This window comes from Cotesia typhae, unplaced genomic scaffold (genome assembly GCF_013202065.1).
Source record: "Cotesia typhae breed Kobodo isofemale line unplaced genomic scaffold, CoteBio_Ctyphae contig_9, whole genome shotgun sequence".
Taxonomy (NCBI): domain Eukaryota; kingdom Metazoa; phylum Arthropoda; class Insecta; order Hymenoptera; family Braconidae; genus Cotesia; species Cotesia typhae.
In genome coordinates, this window is record NW_027423770.1 from 268,587 (window position 1) to 283,941 (window position 15,355).

A 15,355-nucleotide genomic window follows, 5' to 3' on the forward strand; every position below is an offset into this window, starting at 1 on the left:
TATATATATATATATATATATATAATTATTATTATTTATTTATTTAATTGGTCATAGAGTCGAAACCCCTTGCGGCCATCCATAATTGATACGAAAATATACATATTATTATATAATATATAAAGCAATATAATTATGTAATATATAAAGCAGTTATATCGCATAAAATACAATATAATATGTATAACATAATATAATATATCGCATCACTCAATCATCACCAAAACGCACACAATAGTAATGTTTTAATATTATAATCTATTATTTTCTAAAAAGTATTGATAACAGGCAGTTCGAAATTCTGTAAACGTTGACAACCTTGTACAGCAAGCTGGCAATTGATTCCAAGTTTTAATCGCAGATATCAAGAATGATTTTTCATATTTTGCAGAGTGATAGAGAGGCAACTCAAGGTAGTCCTGACGAATGTCGCCTCGGCGTAGACGAGGCTCAAGAATTTTTAAGTCTTGCTTAATTAGAGGCTTTTGATTAAGATACAATGCTTTATAAATAAGACATGATAAGAAAAATTTACGTCTGGAACCAATTGTCAGCCAACGGAGGTCGGCATAATACTGAGTGACATGTTCATACTTAGATATTTTAAAAATATACCGTACACAAGCATTTAATTTTCTCTGAAGTCTGATCTGTTGCTGACCAGTAATATCAGTATAAACAGCTGCACAGTAATCGAAAATTGGGAAAATAAGAGTAGTAACTAGTCTTTTTCTAATCGGCAACGAAAAAACATCTCCATTCATTTTTAATTGAGCAAGTACTCGCATGCTACGCTTACAGATATCAGTAATTTGTAAAGACCACGTTAAAGTGTCTTCAAGTATAATTCCTAGATATTTAACTGATTTACAATAATCTATAACAGTATCATTAACAACAGTATTCGGAATTACTTCACGATGAACATCAGCCAATTTCTGTGCCGATCCAAAAATCACAGCCTTGCTCTTATTCGGGTTTAGTTTCAGACCATTTTTAGTACACCATTCTAATATTACAGAAATTTCCTCATTAAGAGTTCTCACAGCGCTATCGATATCACAAGGTTTACATGTCAAGTAAGCCACTAAATCATCCACATAAAACATGTGTTTGCAGCGTTTAAGCAAACCACCCAAATCTACAACAAGATGGAGTAGAGTAGTGGTCCAAGGACACTGCCCTGTGGAACACCACTAAGTATTCCTTTCCATTGTGATATACCAATGTTATCAATACGTATTGCTTGTAATCTATTTTTTAAATATGACTCAATCCATTCAATAGCCAAATCTCCAAAACCCATAGCTTTTAATTTAAATACTAGAACCTCATGCACAACAGAGTCAAATGCTTTACTGAAATCAAAAAATACAGCGATAGTAATCATTGTATTTTCAATGCCTAACCTAATATCATCACATAATCTCAGAATAGCGTCCTGTGTATTTAGACCTTCCCTAAAACCAGTTTGGTAATCATCAATAATCCCATTAACAGTTAAATAATTCAAAATTTGATCATGAACACATCTTTCTAATGATTTCGATAATGTACAAGTTAATGATATTGGCCTGTAGTCTGAAAACTCAGTTGGAGTGCGAATTTTAGGTATAGGTAATACATAAGATTGTTTCCAGATAGAAGGGAAGTATCCTGAAGAAAGTGATCGATTAAACAGATCAGTAATAGACTCTAGAAAGTAAGGTATTAGAACTTTGTATGTCTTTATATCAAAACCATCAGGGCCCTTCGAGCTGGAGGTTAGTCTCAGGATTCCCTTCTTTACAACATCACAATCAAGTTTTTTAAATTCAAAAGTAGTCTCATATCTAATTAAACATCTGCTAATGTAATTGTAATCGATAATGCCCGAAAATGAACTCCCCACTGACACAAAATAATTATTTAATTCGTCTATATCAATATCATGATAAGCATTGGACTCTGTACTTTTAACCAATCCTAAATTCCGGAAATCATTCCAACAAGATTTCGCATTTTTACAGTTACTAAAACGATGAACAAAATAGTTTTTCTTAGCTTCCAGAATTCTACATTTAATTACTTTTCGCAGATTAGCATACTCTTTAAAAGCAAATCCCGATCTTCTGTAGATCCTATAGAGCTTTGAACGGCGACGCTGAAAATTTCTGATATCCTGGTTGATCCATGGTGCCGGTTGATCCCGAATGACAGTCTCTCTGATCGGCGCCATTGCTTCTATAACCTCTCCCAGATGTTGATGCAAACATTCATTCATATTGTCTACAGATACTGCACTATCGATGTCCGAGAGATTTTGATCCAAACAGAGTCTTTGAAGATTAGTTTCATCAATTCGAGCCCAATTTCTGCACCATATTCTTCTTCGACCAGCGGATGGTATATTGTAATCATATTGTAATGATATGAGATCATGATCCGCAAGCAATGGTTCTGAAGATTGCCTAGTATTTAGAACTAAATCCCGATCACTGACCAAACAATGATCAATCCATGAATCACTGTGAGCAGTATGATGAGTACTACCATAATCCAGTAAATGCAGTCCCAAGCATCCACAGAATTCCATTAAACAGTCCGATTTTAAGCTTGCTGAATTCATATTAATGTTGAAATCACCAATAAGTATAACATCCTTATAGTGCGGCATGATATCATCTAGATCCGCCTCCAGCAGATTTAAAGACTCCGACGTTGGAGGATTGTATGCTACTCCAATCAAGAGTTTTTGTCTTCTAGTGTGCCATACTTCCAAGAAGAGATATTCCGGATGATTCGGAAGATAAGTTGAACTCAATACGAATTTAGATGTAAGTGTATTCCTAATATATAATGCGACACCTCCACCAGTTCTGTTGGTACGATCATTTCTAAATAAAGTAAATGATGGAAGTTTGAACTGAGCATCAGACATATTAAAGTTTAACCATGTTTCACTCACAGCTATAATATCAAATGAATGTGTTCTGAAAAATTCTTTAAATAAACAGAAATTACTGTTGAGCGAACGAATGTTAACATGACAAATATTCAGTGGCTGCCGATTCACTGATGTTGCGAAAGTCGATACATTTGCATTTGAATTTGGCGATAAATGAGTGGGCACTAGTTATTGCAAATTCTTCCTTAAAACTTCCATGCCAGATGAAGGTAATAATCTCAGCGGTGGCTTCTCTGACGAAAACCTAACGTAAACAGCTGCACCAGCTATCCAAACATTTTTTGGAATTAATTTATAATAAGTTTTTAGGACCTGCTGTCGGAATTTATACAATGCTGATGGGTGTCTGCGATGTACACGAATTGGTTGGGATGAGACATCATCACCTCCTATTAATCTATTACCAGGAATAACTATATTCTTCATCTCACCAACAATATGGTCTGCAGTTTCTTTAGCTGTAAATTTAACAAGTACATCTCGTTGTTTCTGCTTCGCATAGCGTGTATTCTGCTCAATTGGTTTACCTATTCGACGAACAAACTTTATTTTTGATACATCAGCTGCAGTGTCTGTTAGGATAAATAATTTCTGAACAACTTTCTTAAGATCTTCATCCACCGTTTCATCAAGACCAGATATAGACAGTTCATCCATCAGCGCCTGCGATTCCATTTGCAGGGCATGCTGCTCAAAATGACAGTTATTTAGCAATTCAGCTGCTTGAACAACTTTATCTGTAATTTCTGGACTGCTAGAATCCTTAGATTCTAGATCACCCACCCTTTTCTGTAGATCCTGAACCTGCTTAGTTAACTTATCTTGGTTTTTTTCTAAAGTATCAAACTTTGTAAGTAATTGATTAACTGATTTTTCTAGACCCGACAATTTATCCAACTCATCTAGTTTATTTAGTTTCAATAAATGTTTCTCCAGGTTAGCCAACATATTCACTGATGTCTTCTCCGAACAAAATGGACATCCTGCTTTAACAAATTCCACAGCTTCTGCTGATGATTCAATGCTGTATCTTAACTTGACACATGTTGGGTGATATTTATGACGTTGTTGACAGGTTGCTTTAATGCAGTATGCATTGTCGGTAATTTCAGCAAAACACAGTATACACGACATCATTAATAGTAGTAACACTCTACACTAGATGACAGCACCGAAATTGTAAAATTAAACCAACGCACTTCCAGGCTAACCTTAAAATATTTCCAATTTATTTAGGAAAATTAAATAAATTAATCAGAAACCCCGTAAAGCAATTTATACATCCACAAATACACAAAAAATTACTAAATATGACAGTACAAAATTTAATAGTCTAGATTAATGTTTAGACACTCCAAAATATGTAAAAATCAGAGCAAGAGAAAAACACGTCCACCCTGCTTTATTATATTATATATACTATATATATGATATATATTGTGTGTGTGTGTGTGTGTGTGTGTGTGTGTGTGTGTGTGTGTGTGTGTGTGTGTGTGTGTGTGTGTGTGTGTGTGTGTGTGTGTGTGTGTGTGTGTGTGTGTGTGTGTGTGTGTGTGTGTGTGTGTGTGTGTGTGTGTGTGTGTGTGTGTGTGTGTGTGTTTGAGTCACCCTCTTATAACTGTTGAACGGCTTGACCAATTGGAATTAACTAAGCAAAGTTCTAAAAAGTTCCACTAAAATTAGATTTCCTGAAAATTTGAACTGGTTCGGACCAGTAGATAGTGAGAAATCTCAAAAATAAAAAATTTGAAAAACTATTTTTTTGGAATAACTTTTCAACAAATTTAACAATCGATGATAAAACGAATCAGCTCTTAACATTGAAATACCGCATCGATCATTGCCAGTCCGATCAAAATCAATCGATTCGTTCGTGAGATATTGTTGTCGAAAAAATTCGAAGTAATTATTTTCAAAAACTTTTGAATTTTTCCTTTAATCAATTCGTGTTCTTGATTTATTTGTAATAATTGTTACATCTCCACCTGCATTCACAGATGTCTCTGATAACAAATTCGCGCGCTCATTTAAAACTAATAATTATACAATAATTTCACAAATATTCATTTTTATAAATAATAATGTACAATGATAAGTAAAGAATTCCAAATGTTAAATATTAAACATAAAATATTAGAAATAGAAAATGAAAAAAAAATGTGAAACTCAGCCAACACCTAAGTAAACAGAATATTTTTAAGTTCACATTAACATTTTCTCTCGAAGAATGTTAATGGAAAAACTAGAATGATTCAGTGTAAGACAACTAGCGTTGAGTACACCAGGTATATTCGAGAACATTCGAGGAATGTTCTAAATAAACATACTATAACGAACGCTTGCGTGTCCTGGGCTTTGGAATGGAGTCAGCGCTGGTCATCCGAGTGGGCCTCGGAAATGCCACGCGCACCAACTCAAGAGAACAGGACATTCGGGGCCCGATACGCAACCCTACTCCTCCTAGGGTGCGGCCCTTAGACGAGGAGGTATAAGCAGGGTGCACGGGTAGTTCGAGGCTCTCTACTTCTAAGGCTGTTCTTGATCTTAAAGTTACGCACTTAAGACTCTTAATAATTCATACTTGTCGTGAGACTATTAATTCCGGTTACGAAATACCATTACGTACTTCAAGGCAGTTGTCAAATCATATTAATTCAAAGTGTATTTTAATCATTAAATAAACTCATTTGTTAATTAAATTGACCGAAATTAGTTATTTCGGAGTTAATTCAATAACCTCTACTTACGACTCTGGAGGTCGTAACATCTTTATCTCCAGCTCTAGTTGTACTACTGGTTACTCACAAACCCGTGAAGTAACCAGGACGTAATATAATCAAGAAACTGCATCGATTGCCGCTAACCACGTGAAAATCGGTATATTAATTCAAAAGTTATAGTTGTTTGAAAATTAAAAAAATAGTGTTCTACCAAATTTTTATCAGACTTTTCACTCGAAGAGCTCAAAAACATATAACAGCTAGTTTCTTAGCTCGGAGAGCTCAAAAAAAAAAAAAAAAAAAAACATATTTTTAAACTTGAAGAGCTAAAAAACATTGTAATATGTTAAATTTCAAGCGCTTCGGTATGGAATTAACTGGAAGTAGTAGCGATGGCCTTTAGGATCAACCGTTTTCTAAAATTTTTTTTTCTACGTTAATTGTTTCAGACAACAAAAGAAATTTAATCTTTTCTGAAAATAAAATTGATTAGTTCAAACAGTATTTACCTTCATTATAGCATCAGCAATTTCATAAAATTCTGAAGTAGTTGGATAGAGTGCATTAATTGGAAGTGTGGTGGTGGTGTGGTAGATTGTATCATTTTTCTTTTTGGCTGATGAGGCTGTACGTTTAGTAGTTGATAAGTGTATAGTATTGAGCGATCGTATAGTTTTTCTATCCTTTTCTTTACACATTTCAAGTGTCGCTAAATGAGTTTCATGAGAAGGCATCGAATATGATTTTGACCATGCTTGTGTTGTACTGAAAAACCCAATAAGCATTGATTTTTGTTTTATTCGCATAATGTCCTATGTGGAAGATGGTTAGGTTCATACCTTGAACAATTTTGATTTCCAACAAAAATTGAAGCTTTGGTTTCTTTACAAATCTTTGGTAATTTGTTGTGTTTTGCAAGAAAGCAATCCTTGTATAAGGCTAGAATTACTTCAAGGTCAACATTGTCACACAACTCAACTTTGTATGAGAGTTTTGCCTCTGTTTGCAATGACTTGCAGGTTTCTATAAATCTTTTTATAACCCAGGAAATAATGATTTTGCTTAATCAAATATAATTATCAATAATTATGATTACATACTGTTGAAAAAAAGGTCTATATTTACAAAAGGTTTAAGAAGCAAATTTATACGAAAGCTTTTTTTTTTCCTTAGTGTTTTGTCTAGCATTCAATTCACATAAAAAGTATTGTGCTTGTACAACCTTAGTGATTTTTAAATTATTTCAAAACAATCTGAAACTATTGTCACAGGAATTTTATTTCCCTTGTGCGTCCTTCCCTGGGCCTAGTTTTGACGATAGATTGACACTCGGAGAGTCTCTTAATTTTACTATTTTATATTAATCTTTGTCACGGGACTCCTTCATTACCCGATGAAGGTCCTAACCCTAGCCGCGGTTGGTTATCGACGGATCATAGGGCGCTGTGGTCTAGGATGCTCGCGCAGTAATAATAAAAATTTACATAAGTTCCGGGGCCTAGAAAATAAGCGTTCCGTGGGTGGGGATAATCCCACACGAGGGACAAGTGAAGTTGGCGTACGGAAAAACGTCATTGTGAAGCCGGAGCCCGAGCCACCAGCACGAGATTTTGGGAATACAAGGTAAACATTAATATTCCTCTGAGATTCCTGTGGAACCTTCAGAGCGATTATTTGAATATATAAACTTGATATTTATTGCTAGGCAGCTAGCCGGCCTAAATATCCAATAACAACAATTCTAACTATCCTGAAATTCCAGATCAATTATTGCTGAAAATCCCGAGCTGCGACGCAAGTAAACCCGAGTACCGAGGAAGTCGTGAGATTTGGCTGATAAAGTTGCCTCGATTAGAAGTCCACGAGAATGACAAAGGGACCCGAATAAAGAGAAGAAGTCGTCAAAAGGTCTCAGGTACAAAATAAAGTTTAACCTCGGCAAATTATTGCGTCGTCCCCGGAAACTCTAGGCAGGATCCGTTTTCCAATCACCCTACTTGATTAGGTAATTAATTATTCGAATTTAATTAAGACATCTAAGTTATAAGACGAAGTTAAAATTAGTTAAAATAAAATTTGAACAAATAGAAAATTTACTAAGTAGAAAAATTTCAAATTTAAAAATAAAAGAGGTTAAATTTAAAATTAATATTACTACAAAATTGGTCTAATAAATTTAAATTAAAATTTACAAATTAGAAATTTTGATATCGACAAATTGAGTCAAACTGCGAAATTCTGTCGATTAAACTTATTATAAATTAGACATTAAAATAAAACTAAAGGGAATTGAAATTAGAAATTTGTCCAAATTAGATTAAAATTGACCAATAAAATCAACAAGTAAAATAAATTAAAATTTAAAATTAAAACTAATAATCGAAATTTACTTTTGGAAAATTATCAAAAATTTTAGAACAAAATTACCATAGACACAAATTCCTTAAATTAGAATATTAAAATTGTTAAGTAGTAAATTAATTTATAAAACAAAATTTACAAGAATAAAATTATCAATGAAAGAAAATTTCTTCAATAAACTTCGATACATAAATTTGTCAAATTCCAGTACGATGATTTCAAAAATAATTAACATAAAATTTAGCCTTGAGAAATTTTTACCAAGTTGAAGACTAAGTCTCAAATCTTGACTGGAATTCAAAATAGACATAAGCCGATTATTCAGGCAGTTTGAATTCGAGTAAATTTTAATTAATCTAAAATTTTGGTTGAATAAAACGCTGCTGTGATATTAATTACTAAGCAACCAGAATTAAATAAACTTATTTATCGAAGTCAAGTTAGGGAGCGGGAGATTTGATTCCCAGGAAGTTAAGTTGTAAAGAGTACTAGAGTATTTTAAAATAATTGTAAATTAGAGTCAAGTATGTATTTGGATAAATTGTTTTTATTGGGAATTGTGTGTGTGTGTGTGTGTGTGTGTGTGGAAAAATAATTTACAGTATATACTCCTCGTTCACGGGCTGTCGAGGAGGTTAGTATTAGCAGGTTGTCGACTAGTGTCATGGTATCCTCCTCTGTCCTAGTCGACTTCAGGTTCCTTAGTCCCGTAGTGAGGGTCCGGGCGACAGCGAAAGGGCTAAGGACGGTATGAACCTTGGGCAGGGGTCCGGGCGATCACCCAGGGTCATATCTAGAGTCATAGAGCGTGAGGGTCCTGTGGATAGCGCGACTTAGGTAGAAACTGCGGTATAGACGCTCCTTATGAGGGTACCGTTAGAAATAGGGCATTATGATAGAAACTGCGATATAGACGCTCCATATGAGGGTATCGTTAGGAATAAGTAACTTTTATAAGTGTGAGAGTGTGTGTGTGAGTATTACAATAAAATTTAATTGTTGTCAATTTGTTAAAATAAATTTATAATTAATGCAAATTTTGTTTTTATTTATGTCAAACTTTTATGATTTCTCTCGACCCTGTGATATCTCTCTTGCTTGGACCGGTTCTGGAAACCGTGATAAAAATTCCAGTGGCACCCTTATTTATTAAATTCAAATAAAGGGGTGACCGAGGGACGGTTCCAACCCGTTACATCTTATTAATTTGTTTATTGAATATCATTTTTTATCATTTATATTTGAGCATTATCATATTAATGTTGTTAGTTCCTAAGTATTTTAATTATTATTTTTTTTTCTATTTACTGCCCTAGGTCTTTGTCGCATTGTATTTAATCCTATAACCTTGTTTGAGCATTTAAAACCGAGGTCTAAAGATAGGTATCGGGACTGGTAGCAAAGAAAATGCAAAAGCATAATATTGATTACTGGTGATAGATTATAGCCCCTTGCTTTAAAAGGTGATTCCCTAAACTATCGATTGCGAGCAAAGGGACTAGTAATTTTGGTAAACCGGTATAGTGTAAGGAGCGTGGATCTAGCGCCTTAGTTTGAGTCCCTTTTTTTGGTGACTCACAAGTTGAGCTGAATTAATATCCGCACGTCGCGTTCTCTCCGGGTTCGATAATTTGTTAGTGGGAATCATTATTAGTTAATCAAGTCGATCCCGTAGAAAGTAAGGGATATCATAAAACCTGATCTGTCCTGAAAGCCACCCGTCTGGGTCCTCGAATTGGCCAGTATTGATTCAAATTTATAATTATATTTAAGTACAGTACAATATTATTTAAATATAATTTCTACTCACTACTAAAAACTTGATATGTGAACAATACATTTGTTTACTTATTTCAGTGGAATTCATAAAAAACATGGACAAATAATTTTTCATGAAAACTCGATGTCAGGGAGGAAATTTTAATTAACGGTAAAATTCGTTGCACTGTGAGCTAGGTAATTATTATATCAATTACTACTAATTTTTGGATGAAAGCCACGAGAAAGTAATTGCACGAAAAAAGTTACAATGAACATTAGCTAGAATAATCATATGAATAAAAGATACAAGCCAATTCGATGGAATGTGGAACCTATGCTAGTCAAAATAATAATCCGATTGAATTTCAAGTCTAGATGTAAAAGTACAATTCTATGAAGTGCCCAGTGGAACAGGCGGCTAACACGACTCTACAAAAAAAATTTTCGTTCTTTGTCCTAAAGTTTATACTATTATTTTCCAGTTAGTTATGCACAAAAACGAAAAGAAAATATCTTTTTTCGGTATAAAGTTTGCTTTTGTGATAGTTATAATAATAATACTCATTTTTCAATTTTTTAATTGATTTTAATATTTTTAAAAAGACCGCGCGGTGAGAGTGGGGTATTAACGTTTACACTGCGCCGCTAGATGGCACCCGAGTGATAAACAACCATCAGATGTTATTTACAAGCCCAGAATAACTTAAAATGTCGTCACGAAAGTGCAAATACGATGCTGATGCATTTTGTTTTATATGTGGTCAATTTATTAAAGTTCGAGACGTGAAATATGAACTAAAGACATCTCACGTTCTCTGTGAAGTCTATGAAGCATATTTTGACTGTCCTGTACGGAATCAAGATAAGCCATGGGCTCCACATGTTGCTTGTAGTTATTGTAAAAGGTGTTTGGAAGGTAAGCAATTTTTATTTAATTAAGCGATGAATCCAAAATAATAGACATATTAATTTTTATTTTTATATTTTTAGGTTGGTATCGAGGCGAGAAAAGGTCTATAAAATTTGCAATACCAAGGATTTGGCGAGAACCAAAAGACCATATTACTGACTGCTACTTTTGTATGGTGAATCCGAGTAAAAGACGTAGAGGTAAAAATGCAAAACCTATTGAATATCCTAACTTCGAATCTTCTTCTGCTCCAATTGCTCACGACCTGACACGACCAGTACCTGAGCCACCAAAAAAATTATCGCAGAAAAGTAGCTCATCTTTTAGTTCTTATAAAAGAAATTCCGATAAGGAGTTTTTGCTTACACCTGAACAACCAAAACACTATCTCGTTACTTCAGAAGATTTTAACGATCTAATTAGAGATTTAAATTTGTCAAAAAATAAAGCAGAGCTTCTAGGCCCTCGGTTAAAACAGTGGAATTTGCTTGATGATGTTAAGATCACGGATCAGCGGACTAGGCATGAAATGTTTGCAACGTTTTTCACGAAGGAAGATGGACTTTGTTTTTGTAATGACATTAAAGGTATGTTTGAAGCAATTGGCATACCCTGTGTCGCTAGCGAATGGCGTTTATTCATTGACAGCTCTACAAAAAGTTTAAAAGCAGTTCTATTGCACAACGGAAATAAATTTCCGTCTCTTCCAATTGCTCACTCAGTACATCTTAAAGAAAATTATGAAAGTGTCATAATTTTGCTTGAATCTGTAAAGTATCGTGAGTATAACTGGGAGCTGATTGGAGATTTTAAAATGGTGGGGTTTTTAATGGGGCTACAGGGTGGATATACAAAGTATCCGTGTTATTTGTGCTTGTGGGATAGCAGAGCGGATTCTAAACACTATATTCAACGGTCATGGCCTGTAAGAACAGAATTGTGTGTCGGAAAACAGAACGTCAAATTTGAGCCGATTGTTGAAGCGGAAAATGTGTTAATGCCGCCTTTGCACATTAAGTTAGGGTTGATGAAACAATTTGTTAAAAAACTGGATGAAACTTCAGAAGCTTTTGGATACTTAAAAAAATTTTTTCCGAAGTTATCGGAAGCAAAGGTTAAAGCTGGGGTTTTTGTTGGTCCGCAAATAAGACAGATTTTCGCCGATGAAAAATTTCCAACGTTGCTGAATCGTACTCAAAAAGCAAGTTGGAACAGTTTTAAAGCAGTAGTTTCTGGATTTTTAGGAAATAATAAAGCTGAAAACTACGAAAAGTTGGTTGAGGATATGCTTACAAATTTTAAGGCCATGGGCTGCAGGATGTCATTAAAAGTACATATGCTGCATGCTCATTTGGATAAATTTAAAAACAATATGGGAGCCTATTCCGAAGAGCAAGGAGAACGTTTCCATCAGGACATCATGAACTTTGAACAACGCTATCAAGGCAAATACAATGAAAACATGATGGGCGACTATATTTGGGGTTTATTGAGATAAAGTAGCTATGAACATAAAAGAAAAAGTAAAAGTGTGCACTTTTAAGTTATTTTCCACTTTTCTGTAAGCTAATTTGATAGTAAAACTTAATAAAAATAATAAACATTTTTATTTCAATAGTTTTATTTTCAATCAAAAATTAAAATCCGAGATTTTTAAAAATTTCGTTCAATCAATCTTCTAAGCACAAAAGCAAAGTTTTTCATGCCATATATTTTTTTTCCGTCTTATTACGACCTAAACTACCGAAATTTAATGCCTTGCAATCAAAGTCAAATTTCATGTTGACCCGTGTAATTATTATTATTATTACTATCAATTATCTTATATATTATAAGTGAGTGTTATAAAAGAGCGATTAATAGAGCACAAAAAAATATTAACTATAAATATTAACAATTAATTCATAAAGAGTGCATGATAAAAAACAGTAAAAGATCGATTGTCATAGTGGAATTGAACATAAAAGGGTTAATAAGATGTAAAGAGGTTTTTGAAAAGTGGTTATTTACTGTTAAGCCAAATATGATTTGTTTCACAGAAACACACACTGTTTCAGATGTCTTGGACCACGAAATTAGTATTAATAATTACAGTTACGTGCGCACTAATACCGTGAATACTCGTACATGTGGTGTAATTACATACATGGATAATAGTTATAAATTTAAGGTATTGCTCAATAGTACAGAGATTAGTAATAAAACTTGGATTAATATAGTTCATATAGGCATAAGTTATGGTTTTTTAATTGTCAATGTTCATAGATCACCAAACAATAATGTGAGTCAGTTTGAAGTAAATATGATTGAGTTACTAGAAAACTATGTTGATAAAGGAAAACTTATAATAGTAGGTGATCTTAATTTAGACATTGGCAGTAGCAGGAATCGTTACGCAAGTAATTTCGCCAATGAATGTGCTTTGCTCGGACTTAAGCAGTTAGTCAATGTGCCGACAAGATCAACATTTACGTTAGATACAATAATTGATCTCGTTTTTTCAAATGTAGATTTGTTTATTGATGTGCTGCCCACACCAAGAGTGTCAGATCATTGATAACGTTATTGTTATCAATTCAAATTATAATATTGGAAGAAATAAGTCTCTAAAAGTGATTTGAAAAATAAATTTTGACAAATTTAATCAAGACATATTTTGTGATATTTTTTTGATAAATATAAGCTAGATAGTTATGATGATTTAGATGTAGTTATAAATAAATTTAATAGTTGTGTAACATATGCTCTTCATATGGTCGTACCAAAAACAGAAAAAGTTCTTAAACCGAAATTGAATGATAAAAAATGGATTACGAAAGATTTGATTAAAAAATGAAAGAGAGAGATCATTAATTTTTTATATAAAAAAATTCTGGACTTGAAGAAGATATTAATAATTATAAAAGACTGCGAAATAATATTGTAGATGAATTAAGAAAACGCAAAAGAAATCATAATGATAAAACTATTGATGCTAACAAAAATAATGGAAAAAAATTGACCCCCAGGAACTTTAGGAGATATAAAATCAACTCATGAGGAGTTGAGTCAAATGTCTTGCGATAGTCAATCCAGGGCATTGACAGGTTGCGGTGATAGTAGGTCGCATCACGTAAGACACATCGATTCACTATCAAGTTCACTTTGCAACCTGACAAGCCTCTTTTGCTGCCACGTTGTTCATATATTTGTTGCCATACAGGTTCGATCACCCGCAAGATACGGTTAATTAAAATTTTTGTAAAAATTTTACATTCAGGTGCTGTATAATTCCCGGTAACAACGGTCTTCAGTGTCAGAAAGCGTAAAGGGTTAGATCAAAACAACGAATTGTCGACCAGCCACTTCGGCTTTTTCTCTAGTGACTTTGGCAGTCACTAGAGCTCGCAATATATTAAGAGACTTTTCCTTGATGCCAAGAAGAGTATTCTTATTCAATGTGTGATGACGCCACCGAAGTTCAGCAGCAATGCGCCGAATTCTGGGCATGGATGTTCGTTGAGTTGTTTCGAACTCAATCACACACTGAATGCGGGAGACCTGTTTCCGGGATCTATTAATTTTGAGGCCAAGTTGTGCAATGCGCTGTCTCAACCTTACCTCGAAAGAGAGACAATGTCTCTCTCTCAGAAAAGACGAAACTGCTGCACCATACATAACCTGGCTCACAGCGAGCAGCGTGGAATCTTCCAGGATGTTTGTAAGGAGATCTTCATTTACCGCGTCAAGCTGTTGTTAGGAGTAAGTTATCTTCTTAAATATCCTTACTTGCCGTCCTAAAAGGGGATTGTTGTCATCCAAGGAGGAACGGCGTCGCTCATGGTGTAATTGCGCCAGAAAGGAAAGTCTATTAGACTGCCTTCTATCCGGCACAAGCGATCTTGTATTACGCCGAAGATGAGCGACAAAGTTACGCAGGTGTTTCGAGGTAAAATGCGCTAGCTCTGGATGCATACCACTCCACAGAGTGTGCATCCGGGCCATGTAACCCATCACCTCCGGCTCGCTACGTTGGTAGCACACCAAGAGATCGACTCGTAGTTCCTGCGTGCACTTAAAGTTTATCCTTAAGACGACAGGGTCGTCATCGTTTATCGGGTCCAGCGTGCTCCTCCCACCTGACAAATGGTCCTCATCCAATTATTATTATTATTATTATTATTATTATTATTATTTTATTATCAAATGCTCAGGGGGGTTATCCCCGGAGTCCGATTCTCCGAGGGCCTAGCCTGATCTCCATCCGTTACTGCTGGACCACTCCGCACAACAAGGCGATTAGTGATCACAGCAGGCCAAAGTCATTTCCCTTAAGAGACGGAGAGAACCAAGTATAACAGCCTTCTGCATCCTAACTGCCAAGAACTCAGCTTTTGATGAGCAAGCTGGAACTTTGGCAAGTGAGGATACAAAAGACTGTTTCATCCCTCCTAGGACGCCAACAATCAGGACGACAAGCTTGACACGGTAACCTGGGTAAAGTTTGCCAATTTCAAACAGGAGATCCTGACATATTTGTCTTTTGTGCTCTTCTTTGGCTGAGATGTTGTATTCAGCCGGGGCCGAGAACTCAATGACATAAATGTCACGAGCGGCCTTGTCGAAGAGCACAATATCAGGGTTGTTGTGATCTATCCGCCGGCTTGTTGCAAATGG

At 34.7% G+C, this 15,355-nt stretch overlaps 1 protein-coding gene across 1 annotated transcript; it reads right to left on the reverse strand.

The window, feature by feature from the left end:
- Positions 1 to 1,141: 1,141 nt before the first annotated feature.
- LOC141533453 (uncharacterized) lies at positions 1,142 to 2,920 on the reverse strand. Its single transcript, XM_074252345.1, has one exon. It carries the CDS (start codon positions 2,918 to 2,920, stop codon positions 1,142 to 1,144), a length of 1,779 nt encoding a protein of 592 aa, XP_074108446.1.
- Between the last annotated feature and the right edge of the window lie 12,435 nt (positions 2,921 to 15,355).